This window comes from Sciurus vulgaris (genome assembly GCF_902686455.1).
Source record: "Sciurus vulgaris genome assembly, chromosome: 11".
NCBI classification, from domain to species: domain Eukaryota; kingdom Metazoa; phylum Chordata; class Mammalia; order Rodentia; family Sciuridae; genus Sciurus; species Sciurus vulgaris.
In genome coordinates this window covers 18,075,417-18,091,462 of record NC_136472.1, presented here as the reverse complement: position 1 = coordinate 18,091,462, position 16,046 = coordinate 18,075,417, and the positions used below count along the sequence as shown (strand labels likewise).

General features: G+C 37.8%; 1 protein-coding gene across 2 annotated transcripts in view; it reads right to left on the bottom strand.

Moving 5' to 3' along the window:
• Positions 1 to 2,135: 2,135 nt before the first annotated feature.
• LOC306639031 (olfactory receptor 5M3) overlaps positions 2,136 to 16,046 on the bottom strand; it is a 33,078-nt gene continuing 19,167 nt past the window's right edge. Inside the window, exons 1-3 of one of the 2 annotated variants that reach the window (XM_079102473.1) lie at positions 6,008 to 6,177; positions 4,618 to 4,738; positions 2,136 to 4,067 (exon numbers count right to left, since the gene is read on the bottom strand). In XM_079102473.1, the coding sequence (XP_078958599.1) occupies positions 3,113 to 4,045 (933 nt within the window). In that variant the 5' untranslated portion in view covers positions 4,046 to 4,067; positions 4,618 to 4,738; positions 6,008 to 6,177 and the 3' untranslated portion in view covers positions 2,136 to 3,112. Of the gene's footprint in view, positions 4,068 to 4,617; positions 4,739 to 6,007; positions 6,178 to 16,046 lie in introns of those variants that run through there. The other variant, XM_079102474.1, reaches the window with a different exon arrangement.

Below are 16,046 nucleotides of genomic sequence, written 5' to 3'. Positions count from 1 at the left end.
CTCTCTCACAAACAGCATATATGAAATCATTAAAAGACCCCTATAAAGACTAAAATAAAATCAAAGATGCAAACCTCACCTGATAGGTGCATTTTTTACCCACCTGAGAATGTGGAGAAATACCTTCAGTAAAGATTAAGGATTAAAAAGTACATGCTACATTGGCGAATGTTAAAGAGGTGCAAATTAGCAAAAGGGAAACTGGAAGTAGTCTACAAGAGAATCCTCTCTTAAATGTTTGCCTTTGATAACAAGGCATTTCTCTTAGGAATGACCCTGGGGAATCACACCTCTAAAGCAAGAGTCAGATAATTGGTTTTTATTTTTTTATAAACAATTTGTTCAGTTTTATCCCTACCCCCGAAGTTCCAGTAATTGTGTATGGTCTTCGTTGGTTACACTGTTGTGAAGTATGATACTGGGTAATGAATAAAGATAAAGATCTCACCATTCTGCAAGTTACGAGATCCAAGATCAAGGAGCTGCATTTGGTGAAGGTCTTCTTGCCAGTGGAGTCCTGAAACATCTCTGGGCATCAGATGGCAAAAAATGTGCAGACTAGAGAGAAAGTCCAATTGGCTTTATAACACACCCACTGTCCAGATTACTCATCAAGGCCTTAATCCTTGAGTGGATCAACCCAGTCATGCAGGTTCTGCCAGTCATGAGTCATCTCCTAAAATCTCACCTGATTCCACTTCTTAATACCTCATGAGGGTATTCAATTTCAACATGAGTTTGGTTTGGATTTATGTCATATTAAACCTGCTGATGGTATTGTCCAACCTGTACACACCAGTCCTAAGCTATGTACCACACAATCTGTGCCATTGGGCTTTTTTTTTAGAAGGGGGAAAAGGTTTCCAGGTCTTTCTTTCTTTATTTTGTATTTTATATACAAGGCATTAAATGGATTTAAGATGTGAATTTGAGAGGAAGAACAGTTTGGATAAGAACTTGGAAAGGTTCCTTGTGTATACCCTTTATGGCCATCAAGATATGGATTTCTTGGGAGATCATGATCATGCTCTTCTTTCTCCTCAAGAGCAAACTGCTGTTTGCTCAAACAGCAAAACTGCTGTTTTGCTCAAAAACTGCCAGGTTTTTGGCCACTCTTTTCTTGGATTAATTCATCACAACCATCAGCAGCAGCACCACCACCACATAGCTCGTCTGATGATTCTATTCCATGATTTCCATGCTTCATACATTGTTCTTCACCTTTGTTTTTTTTTTTTTAGAGCTGAGAAACTAATGCAAATTACTACCGTACAAACTTTATAAGTCTTCATATATTGAATTTTGCGACATTTTTCTTTGGGCCGATGTAGAAGATACAATTTTGGTGATGATTTTGAACTTCTTTTCAATATTAACTAGCACTTTACGTAAACAGTTACAGAATATCACCGCTATCAACAGCATGAGATAATGCAGTCTGTACCCAACAATCTTCCAAAAACATGTCAACTCCTTGTTGAAGAAGCAGCCTGACCATTCATTTGCTTTCATGTCCTGCAGCAAGCATGAGGGATAGTCTCTTTACACCATCAGTAAGGTCAAAAGAAGCAGGGGAAAAGTAAAGGTCTGCACATTCCCTGATCAACTGAATGTGTAATTGCTCCCTTGTCTATTAAAAATTCTGCTATGTGCTATTTTCCCTTAGAGCAGTAACAGTGGAGTCTCTCTTGTGTACCACTATATCCTTCACATCAGAACAGTTTCACAATGTCTAGAGGATAGTAGGTGCTCAGTAAATATGTACTGAGTGAATAGATGAGAAGTCTTCTATATTCACGAGATAACCATCAACAGGCTGAGAGCAGAGTCCTCCATTAGCTGCACAGCCGAGACCTCTGATGCAGATTCACATTCACAAACACTCCTGCAGAGTCAGTCCACCTGTGTCGTGGCAGCTGAAGAGCTTCCACAAACACCTACAATAATCCAGCAGGGAATCCAGACATAGGGTGCAAAAGGCTCAAGGTGAATCAAATTTATCTTTAACAGAAACCCTGATCAACATTTGTGCTTTTTGTAGAACTTAATGGGCTGATTCTACATTCACAGGGAAATGAAAAGGGCACATAGAAGCCAAATAACTCTTGAGTTCCTTCTCACTGATTACAGGGAAAGTTCATTAAATTAACTTGATCATTCAGGTAATTGTGTTTTTAAACATAGTATTAAAGAAAATGTAGACTGAATAAAGGAAGCATTTGTATGCATGAAGCATATTTCTTCAGCTGTGTATTTTCTACACCAAAACTGAAAGTTATTTATTTATGCATTTATTGTTTATCTGAGGACACAAAGATTAATAAATTAAATTTTGAAGTAGCTGGCTCATGAATGTATTTCATGAAATGAAGTGCAAAGAGAATATCAAGTTATATTATATAGTATTACTTAACAACACGTTATTGTCAACAACAAACAGACCATTCTAATAATTTTGTTTCAGATTCAAAAATTAACATGCATCAACACCATATCTACACATATATGTACAAAATATTCTATGTAAATATTAATCAAACAGATTTGGGAGAGCCATGTTTTACAATTATCATGATACATTATCACCCACTAATTCTATTCATTAATTTTAGTCAGACTGCAGATTATGGCAGGGGCACAGGAAGAGTGTACACTGTTTACCTGAACTCTTAGGAACAGGGCAGTTACTGGACTCAGTTAAAGAAAAACACACTGTGTTACGTCTCTTAAAGAAAACTGAAAAATAAATACAGTAGTAGTCCTATTTTCAAAACCGTGGTGTCAAGTCCAGTCCACCAATAACAATGAAAGAAATATTAAAGATCACACCATCACTGTGACCAAAGTTCTCTAGTCCTGTGGCTGGAGAATTTAAATTAGCACATCCATGAATTTTAAAAGAAATAAATATTTTAATGAATTGTCTCATTCATTTTAATTAATTGTCAAAACTTTGGTAATAGTCAGTTTATTTATTTATGTATTTCAATTGGAACTGCACTTTTTTTTTTTCTTGTAGCCCCCAAAAAAGTATTCTTAGCATAATGTGGCAATGTATTGGGCAATAACATATTGAAAACAACAGACCACAGAAAATAAAGTCCACTCATGTTTATTTTGTTAAACGTATCCTGCTGATCACTTTGTGCATGGCTTCTTTCACATCCTTGTTCCTGAGACTGTAGATTAGAGGGTTCAACATGGGGATCACTGTGGTGTAGAACACTGCCACCATCTTCCCCTGCTCCACGGACTCCTCTGTGGGACGTCTGAGATACATGAAGATCAGAGTTCCATAAAATATGACCACAGCTGTCAGATGGGAACCACAGGTGGAAAAGGCCTTCCGCCTCCCTTCTGCTGAGTGCATTCTCAGAATGGCAACAAGAATGAATAGATAAGAGATGATAACCACAGTCAGGGAGTATGTGAAGTTGATGCCCGCCAGTACGATCATCGTGTACTCTTTCACAAAGGTCCCAGCACAAGCTATTTTGATGAGAGGAGGGTCTGCACAGTAGAAGTGGTTGATTTCAATTTTCCCACAGAAGTACAAGCCATAAGTCCACAATGTTGCTGCCAGACTGGTCAGAAAACCATACACATAAGGGAAGGAAATCAGGCGCATGCAGACCACCCTGGACATCTTGCTGCCATAGAGCAGAGGGTTCCCAATGGCCATGTATCTATCAAAGGCCATCACAGCAAGAATGAAGATTTCTACATGGACCAGGGCAATGAAGAAAAAGCACTGGACCAGACAACCAGCGTAAGAAATAGTTTTTGTCTCTGATAGCAGGTTTTCTAACATCTTAGGAGTGACGTTGGAAGAAAACCACACATCCACAAATGACAAATGGCTGAGGAAAAAATACATGGGGCTGCGAAGCTGGGGACTGACCTTGATTAATATGATCATTCCAATATTACCGAACACAGTGATAATGTAGACCATGAGAAAAATGAAGAAGAAGAGAACTTGCCATTCCTTATGGCTGGTTAATCCCAAAAGAATAAATTCAGTCACATCTGTGAAATTTAACATTTTGTCAAAGAGTTATAAATATCTGTAAAAGTAAAATTAAACAAAGAGATAATGTAAATAAATGATTTGAAATACTAGAATATATTGCTACAGCTTCATTATATGGGCAGTATTGGAAGAATGATTGACAGTTTTGCGGGAATCCAGAATTCTAGGAAGTGTTTTTGAATAAATAGCAAATTTATTCAAAAAGACATTATGTTAGATGTGAATGTCTTCTGCAAACGTTTTACAATTTATTTTCCTATGAAAACAATGTACTTTGTATAATCTTAGTAGATATTATTTAGTAAAATTCATATATGCATGAGTAATTATATTGGATAAACTTTATATACTGTCCAATATCTCAGAGATAAACAAACTACCATGTAGAACTAAATTGTGACAAATTCTGTAGGAAAGAAAGCTTGTACATTTACTTTTCATATTTTACTTATCATTTATATGCATGTAGGTTTATGTATATGTTTTTAAATTTTAATACGTACAGATGAGGTGAGAGATTTCATTTACTTCCATGAACATTCACAGTCTGTAAAGCACAAAGTAAAAATCTATCCAATACAAACCTGAGAAAACTTCTCAGTAGAACAACTGATGTGCTGGAAATTGGAATCTGGATTGTCCTACTTTCTGGTTGTTAAATATCATGCCTAGAGTAAATGACTATTCCCAGAAACTCTTCTTAACCTTCAGGATCATACATTGTACTATCACAATCTGATGAATCATATCAATAATGAGTTACCAGGAAAGGCAGAATGCAGGAAAACAGGCAAACTTCACTGTTGTGAAAATAAGCTCTTACCTACAGTGATAATCCACAAATTTTCACTCACCCAAGCTAGAATGAAAATTTGACCCCTCGTAGAGGAGATAGCTATCAGCCAAAATAGACTAGACTGACTCTCTATGATCCCAGTGTGTCCAGAAAATTGACAAAAGTGCAAGGCATGAACTAGGGAATAAACATTTATTCAAGAGTTATGTATGCATAAAGTTGTCTCAAATTTAGAAAAAACACCTTAGAATATAGTTATGTAAGGCTATAAAATCTACTACAAAGTTGTACAATCTGCTTTTAAAATTTTTAGATTTATCCCTGACTAGAGATTACAAATATGCCAGCAGATCACATGTGCTGTCTAATACAATATGTCATACATGCTGCATGTATGGGGGCTGAGATTTTGTCTTTTGTGTAATTTTCAAAGACTAGCACTAGAGGAATTATTATTAGGAGAATCAGATCTGATTATATGGCACTAAAGATAATCCAACATAAACAAATATATTGAAAAAGGCAGGGAAAAAAACCTGATTGATGATTAACCAGTTGATGGGTAACAAAACCAAAACAGGAAAGCTGGATGTTAGCTCTGATTTAAGGAGTGTGATTATCTGCAAAGTAGTAAAGGGCTTAGGTCTTCAAAAGCATTTACAGGATTTCCCCACGAGCTAAGGCACAGATGTATACATAACCTTCCATCACTGGTCATTCTATTCCAAACCAAATTATCAGTGAGGGTGGACTTTTTGACCAGGTCATGTATAAAGCAATATAAGATATTCCAGTTAAATATTTCTTTATTGTCAGATCTTCATTGAAGGCTTCAAGACTTATTTTATGAACTTGAACATGTTTTATTATTATTTTGTTTACTTTCGATTTATCTATTCCTTGATATGATTTAATAATCATTATGATACACATTTTTGTGGATTCATAAACATAAAATTAATAATGATAATTAACACATTTTATATATATATATACAAGGAATAATTATTAAATGCACTCTCCATCAATCATTCATAAAATATCTTTTGCAAATTCATCCTTTTCTCTCTCACTTTCATGCTCAAGTTATATGGAACCATTAAAGTATTGTTATAAAGAATAAAATAAAATGAAACCTAAGATACAAGCTTCATCTGATGAATGCATTTTTTACCAACCTAAGAATGAAGAAAAATACTGCCATTAAGAATCCAGAGTTGGCTGAGTGCAGCTGCATGCACCTGTAATCCCAGTGATTTGGGAGGCTGAGGTAGGAGGCTCGCAAGTTCAAATCCAACTTCAGCAATTTAGCAATGCCCTAAGCAACTTAGTGAGACCTTGTCTCAAAATAAAACATAAGAAGGGTTGAGGTTGTGGCTCAATGATTAAGTGTCCCTGGGTTGAATCTTCAGCACCCCTCATACACACACAAACAGACACACAAACACACACACACAAAGAATTCAGAGTTGAAAAGAGACCACTAAACCACAGAGGTGAAAGCCAAGCAACATCAATCTGACAAAAGGGAAACTGGAAGAAGTCTACAAGAGATCTCTTTTAAAGGTTTACCTTTGAAAACAAGGAGCAATTAAGAATTTTCCTTTAGGAATGACCTTGGGGAAGTACATCTCTAGAGGAAGAGTCAGTTGATTACTTGTTTTAAATAAACAATCTGTCCAGTATTTTTCTCCCAAGTTCCAATAATTCTGTATGGTCTCTAGTTGCACTCTGTTGGAATGTTGTGAAATATGAGACTGGGCAATGAATAAATATAAAGGATTATTCATCTCACCATCTGCATTCTGTGAGGTTCAAGGTCAAGGAGCTGCATTTGGTAAGGGCCTTCTCTATGCACTCTTCTCTGGGCCCAAATCTCCACCATGTTAGCTCAGGAAATGACTTCCTTAACAAGACTCCTAAAGCACAATAAGTAAAATAAAAAAATCAATAAATAGGATGAAATCAAACTAAAAAGATTCTTCACAGCAAAGGAAACAATCAAGAGCATGAAGAGAGACCCTACAAAATGGGAGAAAATCTCTCCACCTCACATAAAGCATTAATCTACAAGATATATAAAGAACTCAAAAAACTTAACCCCCCCCCCCAAAAAAATAACCTAATCAATAAATGGGCAAAGGAATTGAACAGACTCTTCACTAAAGAAGAAATACAATCAATCAACAAATATATGAAAAAAAATGTTCAACATCTCTAGCAATTACAGAAATGCAAATCAAAACTACACTGAGATTCCATTTCACTCCAGTCAGAATGGTAATTATCAAGAATACAAGTAACAATAAATGTTGGTGAGGATGTGGGGAAAAAGATATATTCCTACTTTGCTGGTAGGACTGCAACCACTATGGAAAGTAGTATGGAGATTCCTCAGAAAACTTGAAATGGAACTACCATTTGAGTCAGTCATCCCACTTCTAGGTTTATACCCACAGGATTTAAAAATCAGCATGCTATAGTTATAGGACTATGTCAATGTTTATAGCAGCTGAACTCACAATTGCCAACCTATGGAACCAGCCTAGGTGCCCTTCAACAGATAAATGGCTGAAGAAAATGTGGTATGTATACAGAATGGAATATTACTCAGCCTTAAAGAAGAATGAAATTATGGCATTTTCCAGTAAATGGATGAAACTGGAAATAATCCTGATTTGTGAAATAAGCCAATCCCAAAAAACCAAAGGTTGAATGTTTTCTCTGATATGCAGATAGTAATTCACAATAATGGTGTGGGGAGTAGGGAAGAATAGAGGTACTTTGGATTAGACAGAGGCAAGTGAAGGGAGGGGAGGGGATTTTGGGGTATGAATGATAGTAGAATGAACTGAAAATTATTACCCCATGTGCATATATGATTACATGACCTGAACTCTACATTATGTATGACCAGAAGAAGGAGAAGTTGTAATCCATTTATGCATGATGTGTCAAAATGCATTCTACTATCATGTGTAATTAGAACAAATAAATTAAAAAGATCTTGCTTTCAAATACACCAGTGGCTAGATTCTTGAAACCAGAATTTGTACTCTTTCCCAATTCTTTCTATTGCCAAGCAAGTAACTATTAATGGGAAAGAGACCAAAATTCTCATTCCACTATGTGACTGTCATATATGATATATTGTATCATGGTCCTTGTGAACATGAAGGAGTAAAGACATGTTTTTTGAAGAGCAAAAACGTGGATAATTTCAGTGGTTTATATGGTGGATACTTTAATTGGGTTGTCTTGCTGTTTATACCCAGTGCCCAAACTTGTTCCCTTTTCTGGCCTGCATATTACACTATCCTTACATCAGCCCTCCTTCAGTCTTTACAACAAAGTTGATTTTGGTTTATTGGGTTTTAGAGGGAATTGCTGATTTTGCCAAAAATTCTTTCTTCCTCCTCCATGGGAATAGAATTTTGAATGGAGAGCCATTGGCTATCTTTCTCATGTCCCATACACAGTAGGTTAACTGAAATAAGTCACTGAAACTTAGAGATTCTGTCTCTTGTCCATAAAACGAGAATAATAATAATTAGCTTCAGGGCTAGGTACATGGTAGATGCTCATAAAATACTTGTTGAATGAACAGAATGGTTGAATTGAATATGTTTTTGACAGGTGAACTCCATAGATGAGAGAGGTACATTTCTGAATATCCAGAATACTTCTCAAAATAATTAGGTGTTCTATACTTACAATGAGACTATGCTTTGGAACCTAAGTACATTGATTAAGACCAAGGGGGTTAGAGCTCTTGAGTGGACAGTCTTGGCTTGGGAGAATATTTGCACTATGAGGGTTAAAAGTTTACTATGCATAAAGTCTGGGACTAACATCAAAAAGGATAACCTGTAATTTTCTAAACCCAGAATTTATTTCAATTGCAAATTAATTATTTTTATTTGTTCTGATTTTGTGTTTGGTTTAATGTTAAGACCAATCTCTAAGTATATTAACAGACCTCATGTGATTCCTTTGAGTTTTATGTTACCAGCATTTTTCTCAGTGTAAAAGTCTATGAGGAACACACATTTAGGACAGAGAGATACAGAAAGTACTACTTCCATGAAGCAAAAAAAAAAAAAAAAATGAATTTTCATTATTCCAGTATTAAGTTCTTTCCAACCCAGGAAGAAAATAACTTAATCCAAAAGCAACCTAGGGAAAGTATGCAAAAACTGATTTCTGTACATTTCCTTGAGGACTACTATTTAAAATTAATAATACCGTCTACATTTCTATATCACTTAGCTTAATTGGCTTATATAGTGATTACTACGTTGCATTACAGATAGTTGAAATTGCAAGCTCTATGGTGCTAGACTATGAACAATTTGAAGCTCATCACTCATCACTGCTTTTCTGATGATGATGATATCCTAAATAGTCCATAAGATTCTGTGAGAAATACAGCAAGGTGTATAATGTTTCCTGTCCTATTTAATCCCGTGTCGGCCACACCCAGAGAAATGTGCAGACACATCACATCCTTTGTACACATACCTCACACAGCTAGGATATACCCAGATGCACATGTCTGTCTCACACACCAGGTAACGGAGATTCCTGGTTGTAATTAATGTTTCTTGGGCTTTCATCTTCATGATTTCTTAGAAATTTGGAAAGAGGGAATGCATCTCTAATAAGGTATTGAATTTGCCTCTGCCAAGAGCTTGGGTGTAGGAGGCCGTTCGCGTGCGCCCCCTGACGTGCGCGGCAGCCCCAGCAAGCTCGCGGGTGAGGCAGCGCGGCAATAGCCGTGTTGGCAAGCCGGTGGCGGCGCAGCGGGGACTTTCCAGCCAGCGGCTGCGGTGGCGGCCGCCGAGCCCTTCCCCGCCCGACCCCCGCCATGGGGCTGCCCGGGGAGCAGGACGCTGTGGCCGGTGGTGGAGAACGCGCCCGGAAGACGCAGAAACGCCGGGCTCCTGGGAGCGCCGATGGGAGACCGGCACTTCACCCTGCACTTCACCCTGACCTGCAAAGAGAAGCATGCAAGGAAGCATCCCCCAAAAGTAGAATAAAGAAGTTGGTCATTCCCAGTCCACCTCCGATTCTTTCCCGCGGTGTCGTCGCTGCAGGCGGCAACACTTGTGAGCATTTTTAGCTTCAGAATATTTTGAACCAAAGTATTGGCTTAGAGTATTTAAGGAAAAATGGCAAATAGAAGTTCACACATTTGACCTGTGAGCCTGTCACTTCATCTTCTCAGGGGAATATCTATCTGTCCCTCGTTCACTGCTGTCTTCTGTAGGAAGCAGCTTAATAGGCAAGTCTTTTTGTTTCCTCCATTTGAAGGAAGGAACCCTATTCATAAAGATTTTAAGCCCTTGTAGTTCCAAAATCAGACATTCTCATGCATGTGTCACTTTTTTTTTTTTTTTTTTTTTTTTAGTGCTGGGGATCAAACGCAGGGCCTTGTGTGCAAGGCAAGCACTCTACTGACTGAGCTATCTCCCCAGCCCTGTGAGTCACTTTTTTAAAAAGGCCCCCTTTTGCTGCCTTCCTAGCACATCAGAGAGAAATGTATCTCATAAAAGTGAATATCTTATATTCCATAGGCCGTTTATTTTCCTTATCCAGGAAACTATACATTGGCAGAGTTTTTTGAGGCTCCCATCTGACTGATTTCAGGTTTATGCTTGCCTGTATCACCGTGGTTTCCCCAAATGTCTTTGAGGGAAACTCCTTGGAGGTGACCCCTGGTTCTTTATATGGAAAGCACAAGGTCTATAAAACACCACAATAGGAAGCAAAATTAAAGATCTACTGGTGGCAGGGGGACGGGACTTTCATGATGGCTGAATACAGAGGGTTGCTTTCCTGGTTGCTCCATGGCATGAAATGAAGAAAGCAGACAGGTAGCTTCTCAGAAAGCTGGGTGAGCAAAAAAGTGTGGTGTGGGGGACTTACTGGAATTTAAAACTGTACATTCAAAGCAGATCAGGGACTCAGGAGGTTGGATATAATAAATAAGGAAGAAATTCCCGAGGGCCACAACTTCTGCTGCAGCCAGGGGCACAAGCCAGAGTGGTCCCTCCATGAGCAAAGTAGAGGAATAAGGGAATTAAAGTAATCTGCATTTTTTAGGAGGCCTGAGGTGTGTGTGGGTACAAAGAGATTAGAGATCAAAGACACTGCCCAACTAAACTGAAAGACACACTGTGCAATGTCCTTGTGTGGGAGACAAGTCACCATCTCTTCCAGTGCAGAGGACAGAAGATGGAACCATTTTGCAGCTGTGGCAAGGGGACCAGCAGCTGAGGGAGCCAATTCCTGGGAAATCCAAGTTTAACTCAAAATACAGGCCTGGCAAACCCACACTGTATGACACAGAGTCTGCATAAAGAAACCAGGAGAAAATCAAACATGGAGAGAGGTTTACACAGGGATCTACAGGTTATAGAAATCGGCCCAATTCTTCCCCTCCCCCTCTAATTCTGCTGCTTGCAAGACTGACTGGGAGAAATGGACCTGGGGAAATTCAAAAGGGTGGGGAAGGAGAGGTTGCTCAATACCAAGAAATGTGGGATCCACAGGTGACCTAGTAGACTAAGTTGGCTTCTCCACCACACCAGTGTGAACCCAGGGGAAACCCCTTCCAGTGTGTACTGGCAAATATTGCGCCCTGGAGATGCACTGATGTAAAATGTCCAGACCAAATGGTATTCAACTAAGAGCCTGAAGCCCACCTAAGTCTACACTCTGCCTCAAGGAATTCTGCCTACAGGATTACCTCTCTCAGTCCTGCCATCAGCAGGGTGGAGAATCACGCTGCAGATAACCCCACCCAACACTGCTGAGAAGCTGAGTATCTTTTGACCTCCAACAGACACAATTCTTTTCATCGTCTCTCTCTCTCTCTCTCTCTCTCTCTCTCTCTCTCTCTCTCTCTCTCTCTCTCTCTCTCTCTCTCACTTTCTCTGTGTGTGAGTATATATATATATTGGGGGCGGCGGAGGAATTTATTTTTATTTTTTTAAAAGTTTCCTCTATTTAATTGTGACCTTAAGGGTTCATGGACATGTATACATACTCATGTTTGGTTTTTTTCCCCCTCATTTCTAGCATTTTTGAAGCCAGTTACTTTTCATGGATCAGATGTATGAGGACCGGGATGTTTGATTAGTCTATTTCAGTTTTGGTTTTTATTCTTTTATGCTGGGAGTGGTGATTGGATCACTGCTTTGAACTGTCCTGGATCGTGGTGGCAGTTCCCTTGGGAATTTCTGGTGCAAAGGTGCTTAGAAAACTGCCCATTTGAGGTGATCCCTGTTAAGAGAAAAAAATCTGTGCCTGTCAAGGAATGTGTTAATTAATAGCCTTGAGTACAAATGCCAGCTGCCCATAATTAGAGGAGATATGGGTGCATTCAATAGCCTTAAGTTCAAATACCAGTTTCAGGGGAAAGTAGAAGAGATACGGGCCTGAGCTGATGAGATTATTTTTTAAATTTATTTTTATTGTACACAAATGGGATACATACTGTTTCTCTGTTTGTACATGAAGTAGAGGCATACCATTTGTATAGTCATACTCTTACATAGGATAATAGTGTTTGATTCTTTCCATTAGCTGATAAGCTTTAATTGGGCTCCTTCACTCACAAATTTTGCTTTTTTTTTATCTTGAAGACACTTTCTCACAATAAATTCTTTTGATGTTTAAACTTAGGTAATAAACACGTGGAGCCTGCTTGTGACCAATCTCTCTCATCAAGAGTTTGGTTGGTCCACCAAGTCCTACTTTCTATTTTGTGTTTGTTTGTCTAATTTCTAATCGTTCACTGCCCTGTATGGGAAACAGAATAAATGTCACATGGTCTGTGGCACTTTTAGTTTTTTTTTTTTTTTTTAATTTTTACTTAATACATATATTTTTCTCTCGCCTTTTCCCCTCAGTTGAAAAACCTATCTCAACATTGTAAAAGCTATATATGCTAAACTCAAGGTCAACATTGTTCTAAATGAAGAAAAATTGAAAGCATTCCCTTTAAAACCTGGCAAAAGGCAGGGATGCCCTCTTTCGCCACTTCTACTCAACATAGTCCTGGAAACTGTAGCCAGAGCAATTAGACAGAAGAAAGATAATAAAGGGACAAAAATAGGAAAATAATTACTCAAACTATTCCTATTTGTTGATGACATGCTTCTATATTTAGAAGACCCAAAAGTCTCCTCAAGAAAACATCTATAACTCATAAATGAATTCAGCAAAGTAGCAGGATGTAAAGTTAACATCCATAAATCAACTTAATTCCTATATATCTATGATGAATCCACTGAAAGAGAAATTAGGAAAATTTTCCCATTCACATTAGCCTCAAAAATATTTGGGAATCAATCTAACAAAAGAGGTGAAAGACCTGTATGATAAAAAGTACAGAATTCTAATGAATGAAATTGAAGAAGGCCTTAGAAAATGTTCTTGGATAGGTAGAATTAATACTGTTAAAATGGCCGTACTGCCAAAAGTGTTATTCGGATTTAATGCATTAAGGTTCAGATGATGTTCTTCATAGAAATAGAAAAAGTAGTCATGAAATTCATTTGAAAAAATAAGAGACCCAGAATAGTGAAAGCAATCCTCAGCATGAAAAGTGAAGCAGTAAGCATCACTCTACCAGGCCTTAAATTATAACACAGAGCTATTGTAACAAAAATGGCACAGTGCTGACACCAAAACAGACATGAAGAACAATGGTACAGAATAGAAGACACAGAGACAAACCCACATACAAATACAATTATCTCATACTAGACAAAGGCACCAAAAACATACATTGGAGAGAAGATAGTCTCTTCACAAATGCTGCTGGATAAACTGGAAATACGGATGTAGCAAAGTGAAATTAAACCCCTATTTCTCACCCTTCACAAAAAATCACCCCTCAGTGAATCAACTTAGGCATTAGAACAGAGACCCTGTGCCTATTAGAAGAAAAAGTAGGCCCAAATCTGCATCATGTCAGCTTAGGAACCAAATTCTCAGCAAGATCCCTACAGCACAAGAAATAAAATCAAGAATCAAAAAACAGGATGGAATCAAACTAAAAAGCTTTTTCACAGTGAAGGAAATAATTAAGAACATGAAGAGAAAGCCTACAGAATGGAATAAAATCTTTGCCACCTATACCTCACATAGAGCATTAATATTCAAGATATATAAAGAACTCAAAAAACAACAAAAAAATCAAATAACACAATCAATAAATGGGCTAAGGAACTGAACAGACACTTCGCCAAAGAATAAATATCATCAGTCAACAAATACCTGAAAAAGTGTTCAACATCACTAATAACTGGTGAAAAGCAAATCAAAACTATACTGAGATATTATCTCACTCCAGTCAGAATGGCAATTATCAAGAATACCAGTAACAATAAATGTAGATGAAGATATGGGGGAAAAGGTTCACTCCTACATTGCTGGTAGGACTGTAAATTGGTGTAACCACTATAAAAAGCAGTGTGGGCATTCCTCAGAAAACGTGGAATGGAACCACCATTTGACCCAGTCAACCCACTTGTAGGTTTATACCCAAAGGATTTAAAATCAGCATGCTATAGTGTTGCAGCCATATCAATGTTTATAGCAACTCAACTCATAATAGCCAAGCTATGGAACAAACCTAGGTGCCCTTCAACAGAGGAATGAATAAAGAAAATGTGGAACATATCCACAATGGAATATTACTCATCCATAAAGAAGAATGAAATCATGGCATTTGCTTGTAAATGGATGAAACTGGAGACTACCCTGTTTTGTGAAATAAGCCAGTTCACTAAACCAAAGACCAAATGTTCTTTTTGATACATGGATGCTAACTCATAATAAGCAGGGGTGAGGGAGGAGTGGAGGTTCACCAGATTGGACAGGGGGATGTCGGGGAAGGGAGTGGAGATGGGGAAAGGAAAAACAGTAGAATGAATCGGACATACTTTCTTGTGTTCATATGTGAATACAAGATCAGTATAACCCCACATCAGGTACAACCACAAAAAAAGGAAGTTATACTCCATGTATGTGTGATATGTCAAAATACATTCTACTGTCATGTATAGCTAAAAAGAACTAATAAAAATCTTTTTAAAAGATTTAGTACCTATAGATTCTGGGCAGAGAGGGCTTAATGAATCAGGTGGGAAATCCTGTGTCCCCAGATCATATGAGAGAGAGAGAGAGAGGGGGGGGGGGGGGGTAGAGCAGGTAGCCCAGTCTACTAGGTAGGAGAGTTCTTACCTCTGGCTTGAGTCTTTCAGATATGGTGTTCTCCTAATGCCTAGGAAGAACCTTTGCTCTGTTTCTTCTCTTGCACCAGCCCCGACCCCCCAGTCCATTCAAAACTCTAAAACTACAGTGATACTTTTAAAACGTGTCATTTCATATCACTGCTTTGCCCTCAACTGTCAGACGGCTTTCCATCTTCCTAAAGTAAAACTTCAGCTCATGTTAAATAATCTGCCACCCATCCTATTATGCTTCTAATGTCTCATTCCATGGCTGCCCCAGGGACTTCCAAGCCGTCCTTGAAATACAGATGTGTACTTGCATTTTATGATCTGTTCACTGACTGGTAGGAATCTTCATGGCTAATCCTTTAACCATCTGTATGTGTGTTTTGCTTAATTATATCCTCTCTTTTTTCTTGTATGGTTGTTTGTTTTTGAGGTCCTGGAGATTGAATCAAGGGCTTCACACATGGTGGGCAAATGTTTTGCCATTGAGCTATGTCCCTAGTCCCTATATCCCCCTTATAAAAATCAACCCTCAACATCAAACCTAAATCAAATGCACCTATTCACTTATTCTGCCCAATTCTTCTCAAATTTTGCCATAAACTATCATTCAACATGCCATATAATTTACTTCAATATTATGCTAATTGCTTCTCACACCATTGAAACATAAGGCTCATGAAATTAAGAGTTTTTTCCTGTTTTATTTATTTGCAAGAATAATCTAAAATAGGACCTGGTACATAATAGGCACTCAGGTAATACTCAGATGAATGAATGAGTAAATTAATGAAACAAAATTTGTAATGTTGAGGAACAGGTCAAAAGAAATATTAAAAAATACATTCTACATATCCTATTACTGACATTTTGAAATTAAGACTATTCTGATTATTAAATAAAGGATAGCAGTTTTTATAAAAGACTACCCATGGAGTCTTGCCTCAGGTAGTATACAAAAATA